General features: G+C 38.4%; 1 protein-coding gene across 1 annotated transcript; it reads left to right on the top strand.

Annotated features, from left to right (window-relative positions):
- Positions 8-6,972, top strand: COMMD2 (COMM domain containing 2). Its single transcript, XM_003132482.5, has 5 exons — positions 8-169; positions 270-347; positions 1,658-1,740; positions 5,377-5,550; positions 6,394-6,972. Exons 1-5 carry the CDS (start codon positions 103-105, stop codon positions 6,589-6,591), a joined length of 600 nt encoding a protein of 199 aa, XP_003132530.1. The 5' UTR covers positions 8-102; the 3' UTR covers positions 6,592-6,972.

Below are 13,740 nucleotides of genomic sequence, written 5' to 3'. Positions count from 1 at the left end.
GGGGACGCTGAGGCGCCGGAGTCTCTTTACGTTTGGACAGAAGGCCCGGAAGTGGCGAGGGCGGGGATAGTGCTGCGGGTTGAAATCCGCATACCGGTGAAGATGCTGCTTGACCTGTCCGAGGAACATAAGGAGCATCTTGCCTTCCTGCCGCAAGTGGACAGCGCAGGTCAAGGGCGAGGCGGCAGAGGGTGGTGCTCTGCGCTTTGGGGAGGGGATCGGTGTCGTGGGGCGGGGGGAACCTCACGGTCTCCTGGCTTCCGTTGCAGTGGTCGCCGAGTTTGGGCGAATTGCGGTGGAGTTCCTGAGGCGAGGCTCGAACCCCAAGATCTACGAAGGCGCTGCGAGTAAGAAAGGGAAAGGTGCAACCTTGCAAACTGCGCGGGGAAGTGCGGGCCGTTTTCTGTTGCCCTGGAGACGAAAGGATTATTGAGAATCTAAGGGTTTATTCCCGTTGTAGCAGAATAAAACAGAAAGGCTCTTCCGTTAGGGCGCAAATCCTGCCGGTCCTCTAAGTATTGTTTTTTAAAGCTTGTATTAAGTCGATTTCATCAGGTGTAAATAGACATACCATCTGCCAGAGTTACCGTTGCTTAAACGCACCCAAGTGTGTGGAATCGATGGGTGAACCATAAATATGCAAGTGTTTAGTTATTATTAGGTTTTTTAAATTTTTTACTAAAGTATAATTGATTTACAATGTTACGTCAACCTCTGCTGTACAGCAAAGTGACCCAATTATGTATTTTCTTTTTCTCATGTTTTCTTCCATCATGTTCTAGCACAAGTGATTGGATATAGTTCTCTGTGCTGTGTGGCAGGACCTCATTGCTTATCCATTCTAAGTGTAATAATTTGCATCTGCTAACCACAAACTCCTGCTCCATCCCATTCCCTCCATTCCCACCCGTGGCAATCACAAGTCTATTCTCCATGTCTGTGAGTCTGTTTTTGTTCGTAGGTAGGTTCATCTGTACCATATTTTAGCTTCCACATATAAGGGATATCACATAGTATTTGTCTTTCACTTTTTGACTTAGTATAAGAATCTCTAATTGCATCCATGTTGCTACAAATGGCATTATTTCATTCTTTTTTATGACTGAGTAGTATTTCATTGTGTGTATGTCACACATCTTCCTAATCCATTCATCTGTCGATGGACATTTAGGTTGATTCCATGTCTTGGATATTGTGAATTGTGCTGCTATGAACATAGGGGTGCATTATCTTTTTTAATTATAGTTTTTCAGGATATATACCCAGGAGTGGGTTATTATTAATTGTTCAAACATCTGCTTTTGCTGAAGTATTCCTTCCTGCCTCCCCCTACCCCGCACCCAGAGGAAGGGTGGTTTCTGACATTGTCCCTTCTGCCAGGCTTGAAGTAGCTGTGCACTCAAGAGAAGGACTATGCGCCTGGTATTGTCTTCACAGGTTTGCATTTTGTAAAGAAAGTTATGTGGTGGGAAATACAGAAGGCATTTGACTGGGAGTGGAGAATGAACAGCCTCCTAAATGAACAGGAGGCTGTTACTAACTCATATTTTACTGCAGTCTTTGAAAACATGGAATAACAGATAATATTTATTCTTAAGAGTTTGAATAAACGAGTAAATGCCACATATTTTACTTGCTCACTTTTCCTGTTTTTCAGGAAAACTTGGTGTGAGTAGTGACACTGTACAGCATGGTGTGGAAGGATTAATATACCTCCTCACTGAAAGCTCAAAGCTCATGGTAAGGGATTCTATGGACTGTTTTGTATTACCTAGATCTTAAGAAGGCTCAGTGTACCTTTTTTTTTTTTTTTTGTCTTTTTGCCTTTTCTAGGGCCACTCCCGTGGCATATGGAGGTTTCCAGGCTAGGGCTCTAATTAGAGCTGTAGCTGCTGGCCTACACCACAGCCACAGCAATGTGGGATCCGACTGCATCTTCAACCTACACCACAGCACACGGCAACGCTGGATCCTTAACCCACTGAGCAAGGCCAGGGATGGAACCCACAACCTCGTGATTCCTCGACGGGAACTCCAGACTCAGTGTACTTTACATCTGTCCTGGCAGGATCTACCTATTTCAGTAAGGTTACTGGTTTATAATTGATTTAGTGAAGTTATACCTAAACAATCTGACTATAAGTTGATCTGCTGGTATGAAAACCTTTTGTTAGTATAAATTAGAATTGCCTCTAATTTTGCATGCTATTAACCATATACTATAGTATATATCCTAAGATGAGGGAGAATAAAATGATTTAATTTTTTGTATATTATCAGTTTCTGGCTTGTTGGAGAATAGGAGAGAAAACTGGGCATTTTAGCAATTCTGTTTATACTTTAATAAAGTATTTTTCCCATTTTTTAAAAAGTATTACCTTCCCCTTCCTTATTACTAGCTTAGGGATCTTGTACCAGTCTTTATTTCTACATGTTCTTAATAGAAAAAATATTTGAAAAACTACAGCTGGCTACATGGGGCTTAACTTAATTATTCATTCTAGTGTTTCTTTAACTTACCTTTCTGTAAAAATCACGAGTGACCCTTGTTAGCAGAGATTCCTGATTCCTACCTCAAACCTACTGAGTCATGCTTTCCAGAGGAGGGGCTTGAGAATTAATGTTTTTCCAAGATGCTTCAGGTGATTTTTAAGATCAGGTAAATTTGGGAACCTACACTAGAGGCTCAGCATTTTGATAGCACATCCTAATGCTGGAAGTGATTTGAGAGGTTTCCTAGAGTGTTACACTTAGAGGTGGTTCACAGCAAATGCCTTGTTCCATAAATCCATGTTCCATCAGTTAATATGGGAAACTCATTTTTGCTGCCCTCAGTGATCCTCTCTGGCCCTATCTAGAGCTCTCCCGGGCTGTTCTCCCCTCCTGATAATATATCTCTAGCCTCTTGCTCTTTGGCTTAGTTAAGTTGAATCTTCTGATAGATTACCTGGTGTGATTGGTCAGCTAACCTAACTGCCTGGCCCCAAGGACCATAAGCTTCTCCATAAAGGTACTGAGCCCATTTGTTTTGTTTAGCTCTGTCTTCCTAGCAGGAGATCTATCCCATAATAGGATCTCAGAAAATACTGTTGAAGGGATAAAATACCTAAGCCTTTGCTAATATAAACAGAAACAAGCCTAATGACATTAGCAAACTTGAAAAAGAAAAGGGTGGAATGCAGGAATTGGAAAAGAGCAAAGAAAGTAGAGTATTGGAATTCCTGTTGTGGCTCAGTGGTTAACGAACCCTACTAGTGTCCATGAGGACACAAGTTCGATCCCTGGCCTCACTCAGTGGGTTAAGGATCCTGAGTTGCCATGAGCTGTGGTGAGGGTGCAGACACAGCTCAGATTGCTGTACCTGTGGCGAAGGCTGCCAGCTACAGCTCTGATTTGACCCTTAGCTTGGGAACCTCTGTATGTCACAGGTGCAGCCCTAAAAAGAAAAAAAAAAAGAAAGAAAGTAGAGTGTTAAAGTGGCTGAAAGTGAGTACAATGAAACGAAGAGGAACAAAGATTGTGCTTTTTCTGCCCTTTCTCTACCTTTTTATTCCCTCTGCACTTCAGTCATCTAATAAGGGAGGAAAAGCAAGGCTGCTGATGGCAGCTTCCTTTTTTCCTATTGAAGGTCAATGCCACATTAGGTTTGCTTAGTCCCCAATAACTCTGTCCCATTGGAGAGCCAAATACTGTGGCTCCCTGCCCTTTTTCTTCCGTTCCATTTGCTCGCCAGATATGCAATTTCTTTATGTCTAGTCAGCATCTGAGTATCCCACTATGATTCACCCAAACTAGGAGCCCTTATCCTCTTACTAAGCCTTTTTTTTTTTTTTTTTTCACCGATTGGTTCCATTCACCCATTTCTTCCACCATCTACCCCCTGCCTATAGCAATCACCAGTCCATTCTCTGTATTTATGAGCTTGGTGTTTTTTGTCTTCTTTAGGGCTGAAGTTTCCAGGATAGGGGTCAAATTGGAACTACAGCTGCAGGCCTATAGCACAGCCAAAGCAACATAGGATCCAAGCAGCGTCTGTGACCTACACCACAGCTCATGGCAATGCTGGTTCCCCAACCTACTGATGGAGGCCGGGGATTGAACCTGCATCCTCACAGATACTAGTTGGATTTGTTTCTGCTGCACCACAATAGGACTCCTGATTTCATATTTTTTTATGGCTGGATAAATGTTCCATTGTATATATATGCCATAATCTATCCACTCAATGGACATTTAGTTCACTTCTATATCAGAGCCATTGTAAATAGTGCTTCAGTGAACATGGGGGTGCATATATCTTTTTGAGTTAGTGTTTTTGTTTTCTTTGGATAAATACCCAGAAGTGGAATCGCTAGTTCGTAAGGTGGTTGTGTTTTTAATTTTTTGATGAACCTCCATACTGGTTTCAATAGTGGCTGCACCAGTTGACATTCCTACCCATAGTGCACAAGAGTTCCCTTTTTCCCACATCTTACCAATATTTATTTCTTATCTTTTTGATAACAGCCATCCATTCTAGCAGGTATGAGGTGATATCTTATTGTGGTTTTGATATGCATTTCCCTGATGATTTATGATGTTGAGCATCTTTTCATGAACCTGTGGTCATCAGTATGTATTCTTTGGAAAATGTCTATTCAGATCTTCCACCCATTTTTTAATTGGATTATTTTGGTTTTTTACTATTGAGTTGTACTAGTTCTTTATATTTTTGGGATATTAACTCTTTATCAAATATATGATTTGCAAATATTTTCTCATTCAGTGACTTGTCTCTTATTGTGTTGATGCCCTCCATTGCTACGCAGAAGCTTTTTAATTTGAAATAGTCTCACTTGTTTATTTTTGCTTTTGTTGTCTATTTTTATTTTTATGTATCAGAAGCTTAGAATTTGAAATAGTCAGCAAAGATTGCCTTTTACTAAGGAGTGTCATTTCTTTTTTTTTTTTTTTTTTTTTTTTTTTTTGTCTTTTGTCATTTTGTTTTTTGTTGTTGTTGTTGTTGCTATTTCTTGGGCCGCTCCCGCGGCATATGGAGGTTCCCAGGCTAGGGGTCGAATCGGAGCTGTAGTCTCCAGCCTACGCCAGAGCCACAGCAACGCGGGATCCGAGCCGCGTCTGCAACCTACACCACAGCTCACTGCAACGCCGGATCGTTAACCCACTGAGCAAGGGCAGGGATCGAACCCGCAACCTCATGGTTTCTAGTCGGATTCGTTAACCACTGCGCCACGACGGGAACTCCTGGAGTGTCATTTCTTTTACTAGACAAAAAAGAATTAGAGGATTTCCGATTCTTTAGTATATATCCAGTATTTCAGCATTTATCAGACAAAAATCAGTTTTGATGTTCTGTTAAACTTGATTCACTTTTAGATTTCTGAACTGGATTTCCAAGACTCTGTTTTTGTTCTGGGATTCTCTGAAGACTTAAACAAATTGTTGCTTCAGCTTTATCTGGACAACAGAAAAGAGATCAGAACTATCCTGAGTGAATTGGCACCAGACCTTCCCAGTTACCACAGCCTTGAATGGAGACTAGACGTACAGGTATGACTTTTTTTTTTCACCTGACAGCGAATATAAAACTTATTTTAGATTTATGTCCTTAGGTTTGTTGTATTCTTTTTTTTTTTCAGGGCTGCACCCAAGGCATATGGAGGTTCCTAGGCTAGAGGCCAAATCGGAGCTACAGCTGCTGGCCTACGCCACAGCCACAGCAATGCAGGATCCAAGCTGTGTCTGCAGCCTATACCACAGCTCATGGCAACACCAAATCCTTAACCCATTGAGCGAAGCTGGTGATCGAACCCGAATCCTCATGTATACTAGTTAGGTTTGTTACTGATGAGCCACCACAGGAACTCCCATACATTCTCTTTTTAATTTTTTTTTTATTGAAGTGTAGTTAATTTACAATGTTTTGTTGATTTCTGCTCTACAGCAAAGTGATTAAGATATATATATATATATATATATATTCCTTTTTTATATTCTTTTCCGTTATGGTTTATCACACTTCATACGTTCTAGATACTAACTTTTTTTTTGGTTGTATGTGTTACAAAATATCTTTTCTCAGTTTGTGGCTTGTTTTTTCATCAACTTTAGATATCCTTCAAAGAAATTTTATAGTTTTAATAGTATCAGGTTTTTTTCTTTATGGTTTGTATTTTTTATATCATGTTTAAAAAAATCTTTCCATACTGTAAGGTTGCATTACATTCTGTTTTCTTTTTTCTTTCCAAAGGTTTTAAAGTTTACTTTTCATTTTGAGCTCTCTGATTCATCGTAGATTTAATTTTTGTGTATGGTGTAATGTTTAATGTAATTATTATATGTTCAGTATGATTATTAAATAGTCATTATGCTCTTGTTCTGTTTAAAATCAAGCTTGCAAGCAGAAGCCTCAGGCAACAGATTAAACCAACAGTGACTATAAAGCTGCACCTTAATCAGAATGGAGAACACAACACCCAAGTTCTTCAGACAGACCCAGCCACTTTGCTCCATTTGGTTCAGCAATTGGAACAAGCATTGGAGGAAATGAAAACAAACCACTGTAGGAGAGTTGTGCGCAACATCAAGTAGTCCCAGTTTTATAGTTTTCTTCCCTTTAAATCACTTGTGAATTGATGACATGCAGCAATTACTTTTCAAAGTTAATTTTTTAAATTGATAGTGATAAACACAAAAATTTCATAAAATTTCTTTTCCTATCAAGATACTAAAGTCATGATCGAAGGCTAAGTAAAGTTTCTTTCCTGGTGCTAAATGTGGTCTGCTTCTTAACAATCCATATGTATTTTGTATTTTTAATGTGTAAATAAGATTGAATCAACCAAAAGTGAATCTATACTGTTCACATCCTCTGTGTATATAAGTGACTATCCTTTTTTGATACTTATTTTGACTGCTTATTTTCTTCCTTATTGACCAAAATTTAAAAATAAAATTCACAATGTAATACTACTGTTACTCAGAATATTTTTAGACAGTTTAATGTTTTTGACCTTTAAAAGCACCCCATATATGTGTATATATATATATAACTGATTAACTTTTCTCTATGCATGAAACTAACACAACATTGTAAATCAGCTATACTCCAATAAAATTCTGTTTGTTTGCTTTTTTTTTGAGGGCTGCCCCCGGGGCATATGGAAGTTCTCAGGTGAGGGGTAGAATCAGAGCTGCAGCTGCCATCCTAAGTCACAGCCACAGTAATGCCAGGTCCAAGCTGCGTCTGCGACCTACACCACTGCTCATGGCAACACCAGATCCTTAACCCAGTGAACAAGGCCAGGGATTGAACCCTTGTCCTCATGGATACTAGTCGGGTTCTTAAACTGCTGAGCAAGGGCAGGAACCCCAAAATTTTTTAAAATAAATAAAGTACCTCCATGAGGTTTATACCCACAGAAAAGTGGGAAGTGAATATGAATTTTTTAAGTGTGATATTGTTTAAGCAGTTCTTCATTTTTCTTTGCATGAATATAAGTACTTACCATGTTGCTAAAGTTTTTATGGCTAATAAGTTTAAATAGTACTCAAATTTGTGTGAATACATTGCATTTTATCAAGGACTGCTTTTTTTCCCTATTACCCAAAGCATCTAAGAGACACACTCACTTAGATTTATTAACAATGGATGCAAGCATAATGTAATCAATTGTTAATTTTCTGGATATAAATTACAATCTCTTTTTATTTATTTTTTATTTTTTTAGGGCCACACCTGTGGCACATGGAAATTCCCAGGCTAGGGGTTAAATTGGAGCTGCAGCTGCCAGCCTATGCCACAGTCACAGCAACTCGGGATCTAAGCCACATCTGTGACCTACAGCACAGCTCACAGCAACACTGGATCCTTGACCCACTGAGCAAGGCCAGGGATCGAACCCGCATCTTCATGGACACTAGTCAGATTCATTTCCGCTGCGCCAGAACAGGAACTCCCAATCCCTTTTTATAATTTTGTTTGAAGTATAAAGAGGGCAAAGAAAGGCTATGTTTACTACATTCCAAGCAAATATCCCTTCCTTACAAATTTGGTTTTTTTGTTGTTTTCTTTTTTAGTAGGTAACTATAAGCTATTAGCATGAAAAATTCAAATGCTGATGTGTTAGGTCAACTTCATAGAGTGCAGGAGCACAAGGAGACGAGACAAGAAGGCTTAAGGAGTAACAGACTTAAGGAAAGAGTCATAGAGAATGGTGGAAACTGAGGTTCAATCCTTAATATATAAGACATTCAGAGAATCTTATCTCATGGAAGGCCTTTAGAAACAAACTCTAAGCTTTACTCTAGGTTCTAAAAATATTTTGCCTTCTAAGAATTAGAGATGTTTTGATCAAAGGGACATCATGTTTCTTCTTTCTCGTAAAAGAGAGCCTAGCGGGGAGTTCCCGTTATGGCTCCGTGGTAATGAACCCAACTAGTATCTATGAGGATGTGGGTTTGATCCCTGGTTTTGTTCAGTGGGTTAAGGATCCAGCATTGCCATGAGCTGTGGTGTAGATCGAAGATGTGGCTTGGATCCTGCATTGCTGTGGTTGTGGCCTAGGCTGGCAGCTGTAGCTCCTCTGATTCGACCACTAGCCTGGGAACTTCCAAATGCTGCGGGTTTGGCCCTAAAAACCAAAAAAAGAGAGATAGAGCCTAAAGCCTAGCAGGAAATGGAAGCCAGTGGAAGAAAAGGACAATTGAAATTGTCGCCCATTGACCCCCTTGCAGGCATCTGGGCACCCTTTTCCCATGCACATTGTATATGTTCTGCAACTGCAAAATAACTCTAATGTCAGATACTAACAAACTAATCAGTTCATTTTTAATTATAGTGATAATTTGATTAATGAGGCTTTCATATACAACCTCACAAACAAAAGAAGACTATATATTCCATGAAATAACTTTTTATCAAGGACTGTTAAAAGCAACATGCCTGCCAAGCTTATATGATAAAAATAGCTCTGTGAGCCTTCTTATTTGCCCATATTTGGTGGAAGATAAGCAGGGCTGCCTCCAGCCAAGACTGAAATAACATCCCTATGTTCCCTTAGAGCAACCTTTCTTCTACCTCTATAACCCAAGCAAAGTGACAAATTAACATGTTAGCCTTATTGTAATTTGTATCCTGGTCTCCTTTCTCTGTACTTTGTTATTCCTTCTGATGTTCTGCCTTCTTCACCTTTTTGGGAGCAATCTCTTAACTTCCTTTTGAGGCTGGGGCTCACTTTTTTTTTGTTTTTTTTTACAGACCACCTAATGAGCCTCTTCCTTTTCTTGTTTCCACGACCTTTATGCATTCCTCTGCCATGTTTGTTTTATGGCACATTTTGTTTTGTTTTGTTTTTGTAGGCTATACATGACCATATTTTTTGTAGATGCAGTCACAATTTTACTGTCCTGTATGACCCGGTTTCTTGACTCTGGGATGTGCCTTTCATCTGTAATCATCCAAATTTTTATAAAAAACGTTTTGGATTATGAGTATGCTGATTTTTTTTTAGGATTTGCTGATGCATGCTCAGACTTAAGTGTCATAGCCTTTATGTCTCAAAGCCAGACTAATAACAGCTCATATCAGAACAAAGATGTGAGTAGGGAATAATCAGTATATGTCATCCCAAAGCCTACATATACTTTACCCATTGGAAGGCCCCTTTGTGTTTCACAAAATTCCCATGAACTTGTTTTATTACTGATATTTCCAATTAGGCAATTAGGCAGTTTCAAGCAGCAAACTGGAAAGGTGGCAGGGATACCATAAGAAAATATACTTCTTTGAAAAATGAGAATCTGATACTAAGAAAAGATTGAAAAACCAGGATTGTGTGTAAAGGATACATGTGTGAGAGCCCTTAAAATTTGTAGCAGTATGTGGCCTTTAGGGTATAATCTTATGAGAAGTTTAAGAGGTCAGTCTGGATCTGAACAAAAGGGTTTGAATTTACTCTCTGTGGCTTCTTGTGGTCCTTGATAAATTCCCAAAGCCTTATTCTCCTCATCTCTAGAATAGAAATAATAGGAGTTCCTGTCGTGGCTCAGCGAAAAAGAATCTGACTAGTATCCACAAAGATGGGGATTCAATCCCTAGCCTTGCTCGGGGGGTGGGGTGGGGGGGTGGTGGGGATCCAGTGTTGCTGTGAGCTGGGGGGTAGGTTGCAGACACAGCTTGGATCCTGCTTTGTGGTTGTGGTGTAGGCCTGTAGCCTGGGAACTTCCAAATGCTGTAGGTGTAGCCATAAAAAATGAAAAAATAAAATATAGGATAAATAAGAAAATACTGTGTAGACTGAGGATCTCATTATTTTATGGCCCTGAATTCTGTCTGATATACTCTAATTAAAGAAAATAGAGAAAATGTTACCTGATGGTGTTTGTGTGGTAGGATTATGGCTGTTTCTTTTCCTTCTTAGTTTCTATAGTGAGTTTGAATAACTCATAATATTAAAAATATTTTGAAGTCTAAAGGAAGAAGAAAATGGAGTTCTCGTCGTGGTGCAGCGGAAACTGACTAGGAACCATGAGGTTGCAGTTTCGATCCCTGGCCTCTCTCAGGGGTTAAGGATCCGGCATTGCCATGAGCTGTGGTGTAGGTTGCAGATGAGGCTCAGATCCAGCATTGCTGTGGCTGTGGCCTAGGCCGCCAGCTGTAGCTCCGATTGGACCCCTAGCCTGGGAACCTCCATATGCTGTGGGTGCGGCCCTAAAAAGCAAAATAAATAAATTAAAATAAAGGAAGAAGAAAAAAGATCAGCGAATTTAAATGTTTTTAGTAGCATTTGATTGCAAATTTTAATTCTTATAATGATACACATATAGCTCTCCAGAAAACTCTACTATTCAAAACTACTGAGTACCCAAAGGACAGGATGAGGGTTTTACCTATAGGCTTAGTCTTGAGTCTCTTTTTTCTGTCTTTTTTATTCCACACTGAAAGAAGCATGGGAATCTCAAGACATTAGCGAAGCCAGGTCTGTTTTTCGAGGTAATATTATATCTAAGTGGAAAATTATCTGTGTTGTTCTTAATCTCCAAAAGAAAACACATAATACTTCTTTGTAGTTTTTCAGTCTTCATGGTCCAAAAGACCTGTCAGCTGCTATATTAAAATCTTCCTCCTGTAATTTACTCACGCTTCTCTGTACTTATTTTTTTAAATGTATGTTTAAGTCTCTTTAGCTTATCCTTCTACGTTTCCATAGTAATACGTTCCTGTCACATTTTTCCCTTCTCTCACTAATGGTAGAAAATATTTTGGTAAAAATGGGTATTACACTATATTTCCTCTATTTTAACTATGTTTGTTTTAAAACCAGCATGACAGTTATGCTCAAACCTAAATACTTTCCTTAAAATCAGAACAAGCAAACCCAGCTTCACCATTAACGTGGTTACTTCAATGAACTTTACAAACTTTGAAAACAATGTTTTAATTATAAAAGCAGAAGCAGCCCATTATTTCTCAGTTTTGCAAAATAGTACATATGCAGATGAGGGAAAAATGATATACTTTATGGCAGTAAAATATATATATTTAATTATTTGATCACTGAATTCTAAAGGCTGTTTGTCTTCTGTTTATATACTCCAGGCCTCCCTGCCCAGGAACTCAAACAATTTAATTATGTTTAATAGCCATGAATCTGTAAGATATTGCTTACCATAATGGGGAAATATAGGAAAAGTAATTTTATTTCCTTAATGAACTTAAACTGAAAAGTAGCATCAGAAATACAATTTCCACATTAATGTACTCTGAGACTTGGCGTGTACTCGGGTTTTGCCATTTTAAACCCAAGCAACTTTTTATAAGATAATTTCTTGGGTAATTACAGTATAAATTATGTTTGTTATTATTAGAAATATTGCTAATTATGTGGTATCAGAGTGGGAGGCCATGTACTTTTATTGTACTTGAACCTAAATTGATGTTTTTTAGTTACAAAGACTAAAATTTTCATTTTCTTCTCCTGCAGTTACCATATCTTCTCTTGCAGAACAGTCTGCCCAACAACCAGCCAAAAAGAGAGGCAACACAGAGAAAAGGATTTTTGCCCTTTCTCACAAACCATATGAGATCTTTTATCTTTTATTCTAATTTTTCTTACTCTTAACTTTGAGCTGTGATCCACCTATTTATGTATGGCATTGTGTTGATAGGAAAAACAAAGCAAATTTTAAAACCTTTTCAAGCTCTTTTTTACAAAAGCACTGACTCAGTTGTGTTAAATATTTATTAAACGATTTGAATGATCCATGTGGTGTGTCAAACAATGGATAAAGTCCTAAAGTTTAGAATGTGCTCAGGCCATTCCATCCTTGAAAATAGTTTGATTCATAAACTCATCAGGTTGCAGAAGGGAAGTTCCTTTGGGCTGCTGTCTGTTGGAACCACTTTCTTTTGGAAAGCAAAACTGTAGTGATTCAAAGGCTAGAACTGTAGAAATGTGCAGAGGAAAGGATAGATCACTGCAGAATACTGTGGAATACTTGGACATGGTGCGAATGGCAGAAATTATCCCTTTCCACTGAAGAAGGGTTCCCTGAGGTAACCAGAAGTGTGATGGGAAAAGCAAACTGAGTTTTTTTAAATTCCTGCATGCCAATATTGTGATTGTCATAAATCCAGTGAGAAGTGGATGCCTGTGGTTTTGAAGGAATGTGCTTAGTTCACAGAATGAAAAGTCTTCTCAGTTAACTCAAAGACTAAAAACACACAGATTAAAATTTAGAGAATGAGGAAAAGAAAATCCAGGGAAGTCTTTTGAGTTTCATTGAAGCAAGTATAGATGGTTAGGATATGATTTCCTGGCATGGTCTGCAAACTGTATGCTTTTATTCCAAGTAAATAAAAAGTTCTAACAAAGCTCAAGTGAGTGTAAATGCTGCAACATAATAAAATTACTTGATTTGCAGCCAAGCTGTTGCACAATTCATGGATTAAAAGAACTAAGATAGGCTGTAAATGAGCAAGTCACCATTACCTTCCAAAAAGGTGAAAATGATTTGTCTCACAATATGAGCTATACTTTTTTTTTTTTTCAATGTTTAGGCCTTAAGGGTGTAATTATTGGGTATTCTTTCTATGCTTTTTTGTTCCATTCTTTGCCTGCACATAAATTCCAAATTCCATGCTTTTCTTAGGCCCTGAGAACAATTTCTTTTCATGCCAAACCCTTTATTAAGCCTCTTCCCTCCCTTGAAAAGTATTACTTTTTGAGAAATAATTCACATAAAATGAAATCCACCCTTTCAAAGTGTGCAATTCAGTTGGGTTTTCGAATAGTCACAAAGTTGTGCAACCATCACAGCTATCTGATTACAGAAAATTTTCATCACTCCAGAAAGCAATCCATATCCATTAGCAGTCACTCTCCATTTCTTCCTTCCTCTAGCCCCTGGCAACCACCTTCTGTGGATTTGCCTTTTCTGGACATTTCATGTAAGTAGAATTATACAATATATGGCTTTTTGTGTCTGGCTTCTTTCGCTTAGCATAGTGTTTTCAAGGATCATAATGTAGCATGTATCATCAGTACCTTATACTTTTTTATGACTGAATAATATTTCATCGTATGGATATGCCCTTGCTTTTTATAGTATTTGATTGAGTCTTATTCCTGGTCTTACTATGGAATGAATCTGTTGCATTTTATTTTATAGCATTTATAAGAGAATCTCTGACAGATACAGTAATGTATTTTCTACACTGATGGTTTTCTAGAATTTCCT

The sequence above is a fragment of the Sus scrofa genome, chromosome 13 (assembly GCF_000003025.6).
Source record: "Sus scrofa isolate TJ Tabasco breed Duroc chromosome 13, Sscrofa11.1, whole genome shotgun sequence".
NCBI lineage: Eukaryota > Metazoa > Chordata > Mammalia > Artiodactyla > Suidae > Sus > Sus scrofa.
Note: the sequence above shows the minus strand (reverse complement) of the source record. Positions and strands in the feature narration are given on the sequence as shown.

Bases quoted from the DNA above. Each gene is read 5' to 3' on its own strand.
- COMMD2 (XM_003132482.5), top strand. From the start codon at position 103: ATGCTGCTTGACCTGTCCGAGGAACATAAGGAGCATCTTGCCTTCCTG. The intron at 348-1,657 runs GTAAGAAAGGGA...CCTGTTTTTCAG, and splicing joins GATCTACGAAGGCGCTGCGA to GAAAACTTGGTGTGAGTAGT. The intron at 5,551-6,393 runs GTATGACTTTTT...TTTAAAATCAAG, and splicing joins AATGGAGACTAGACGTACAG to CTTGCAAGCAGAAGCCTCAG.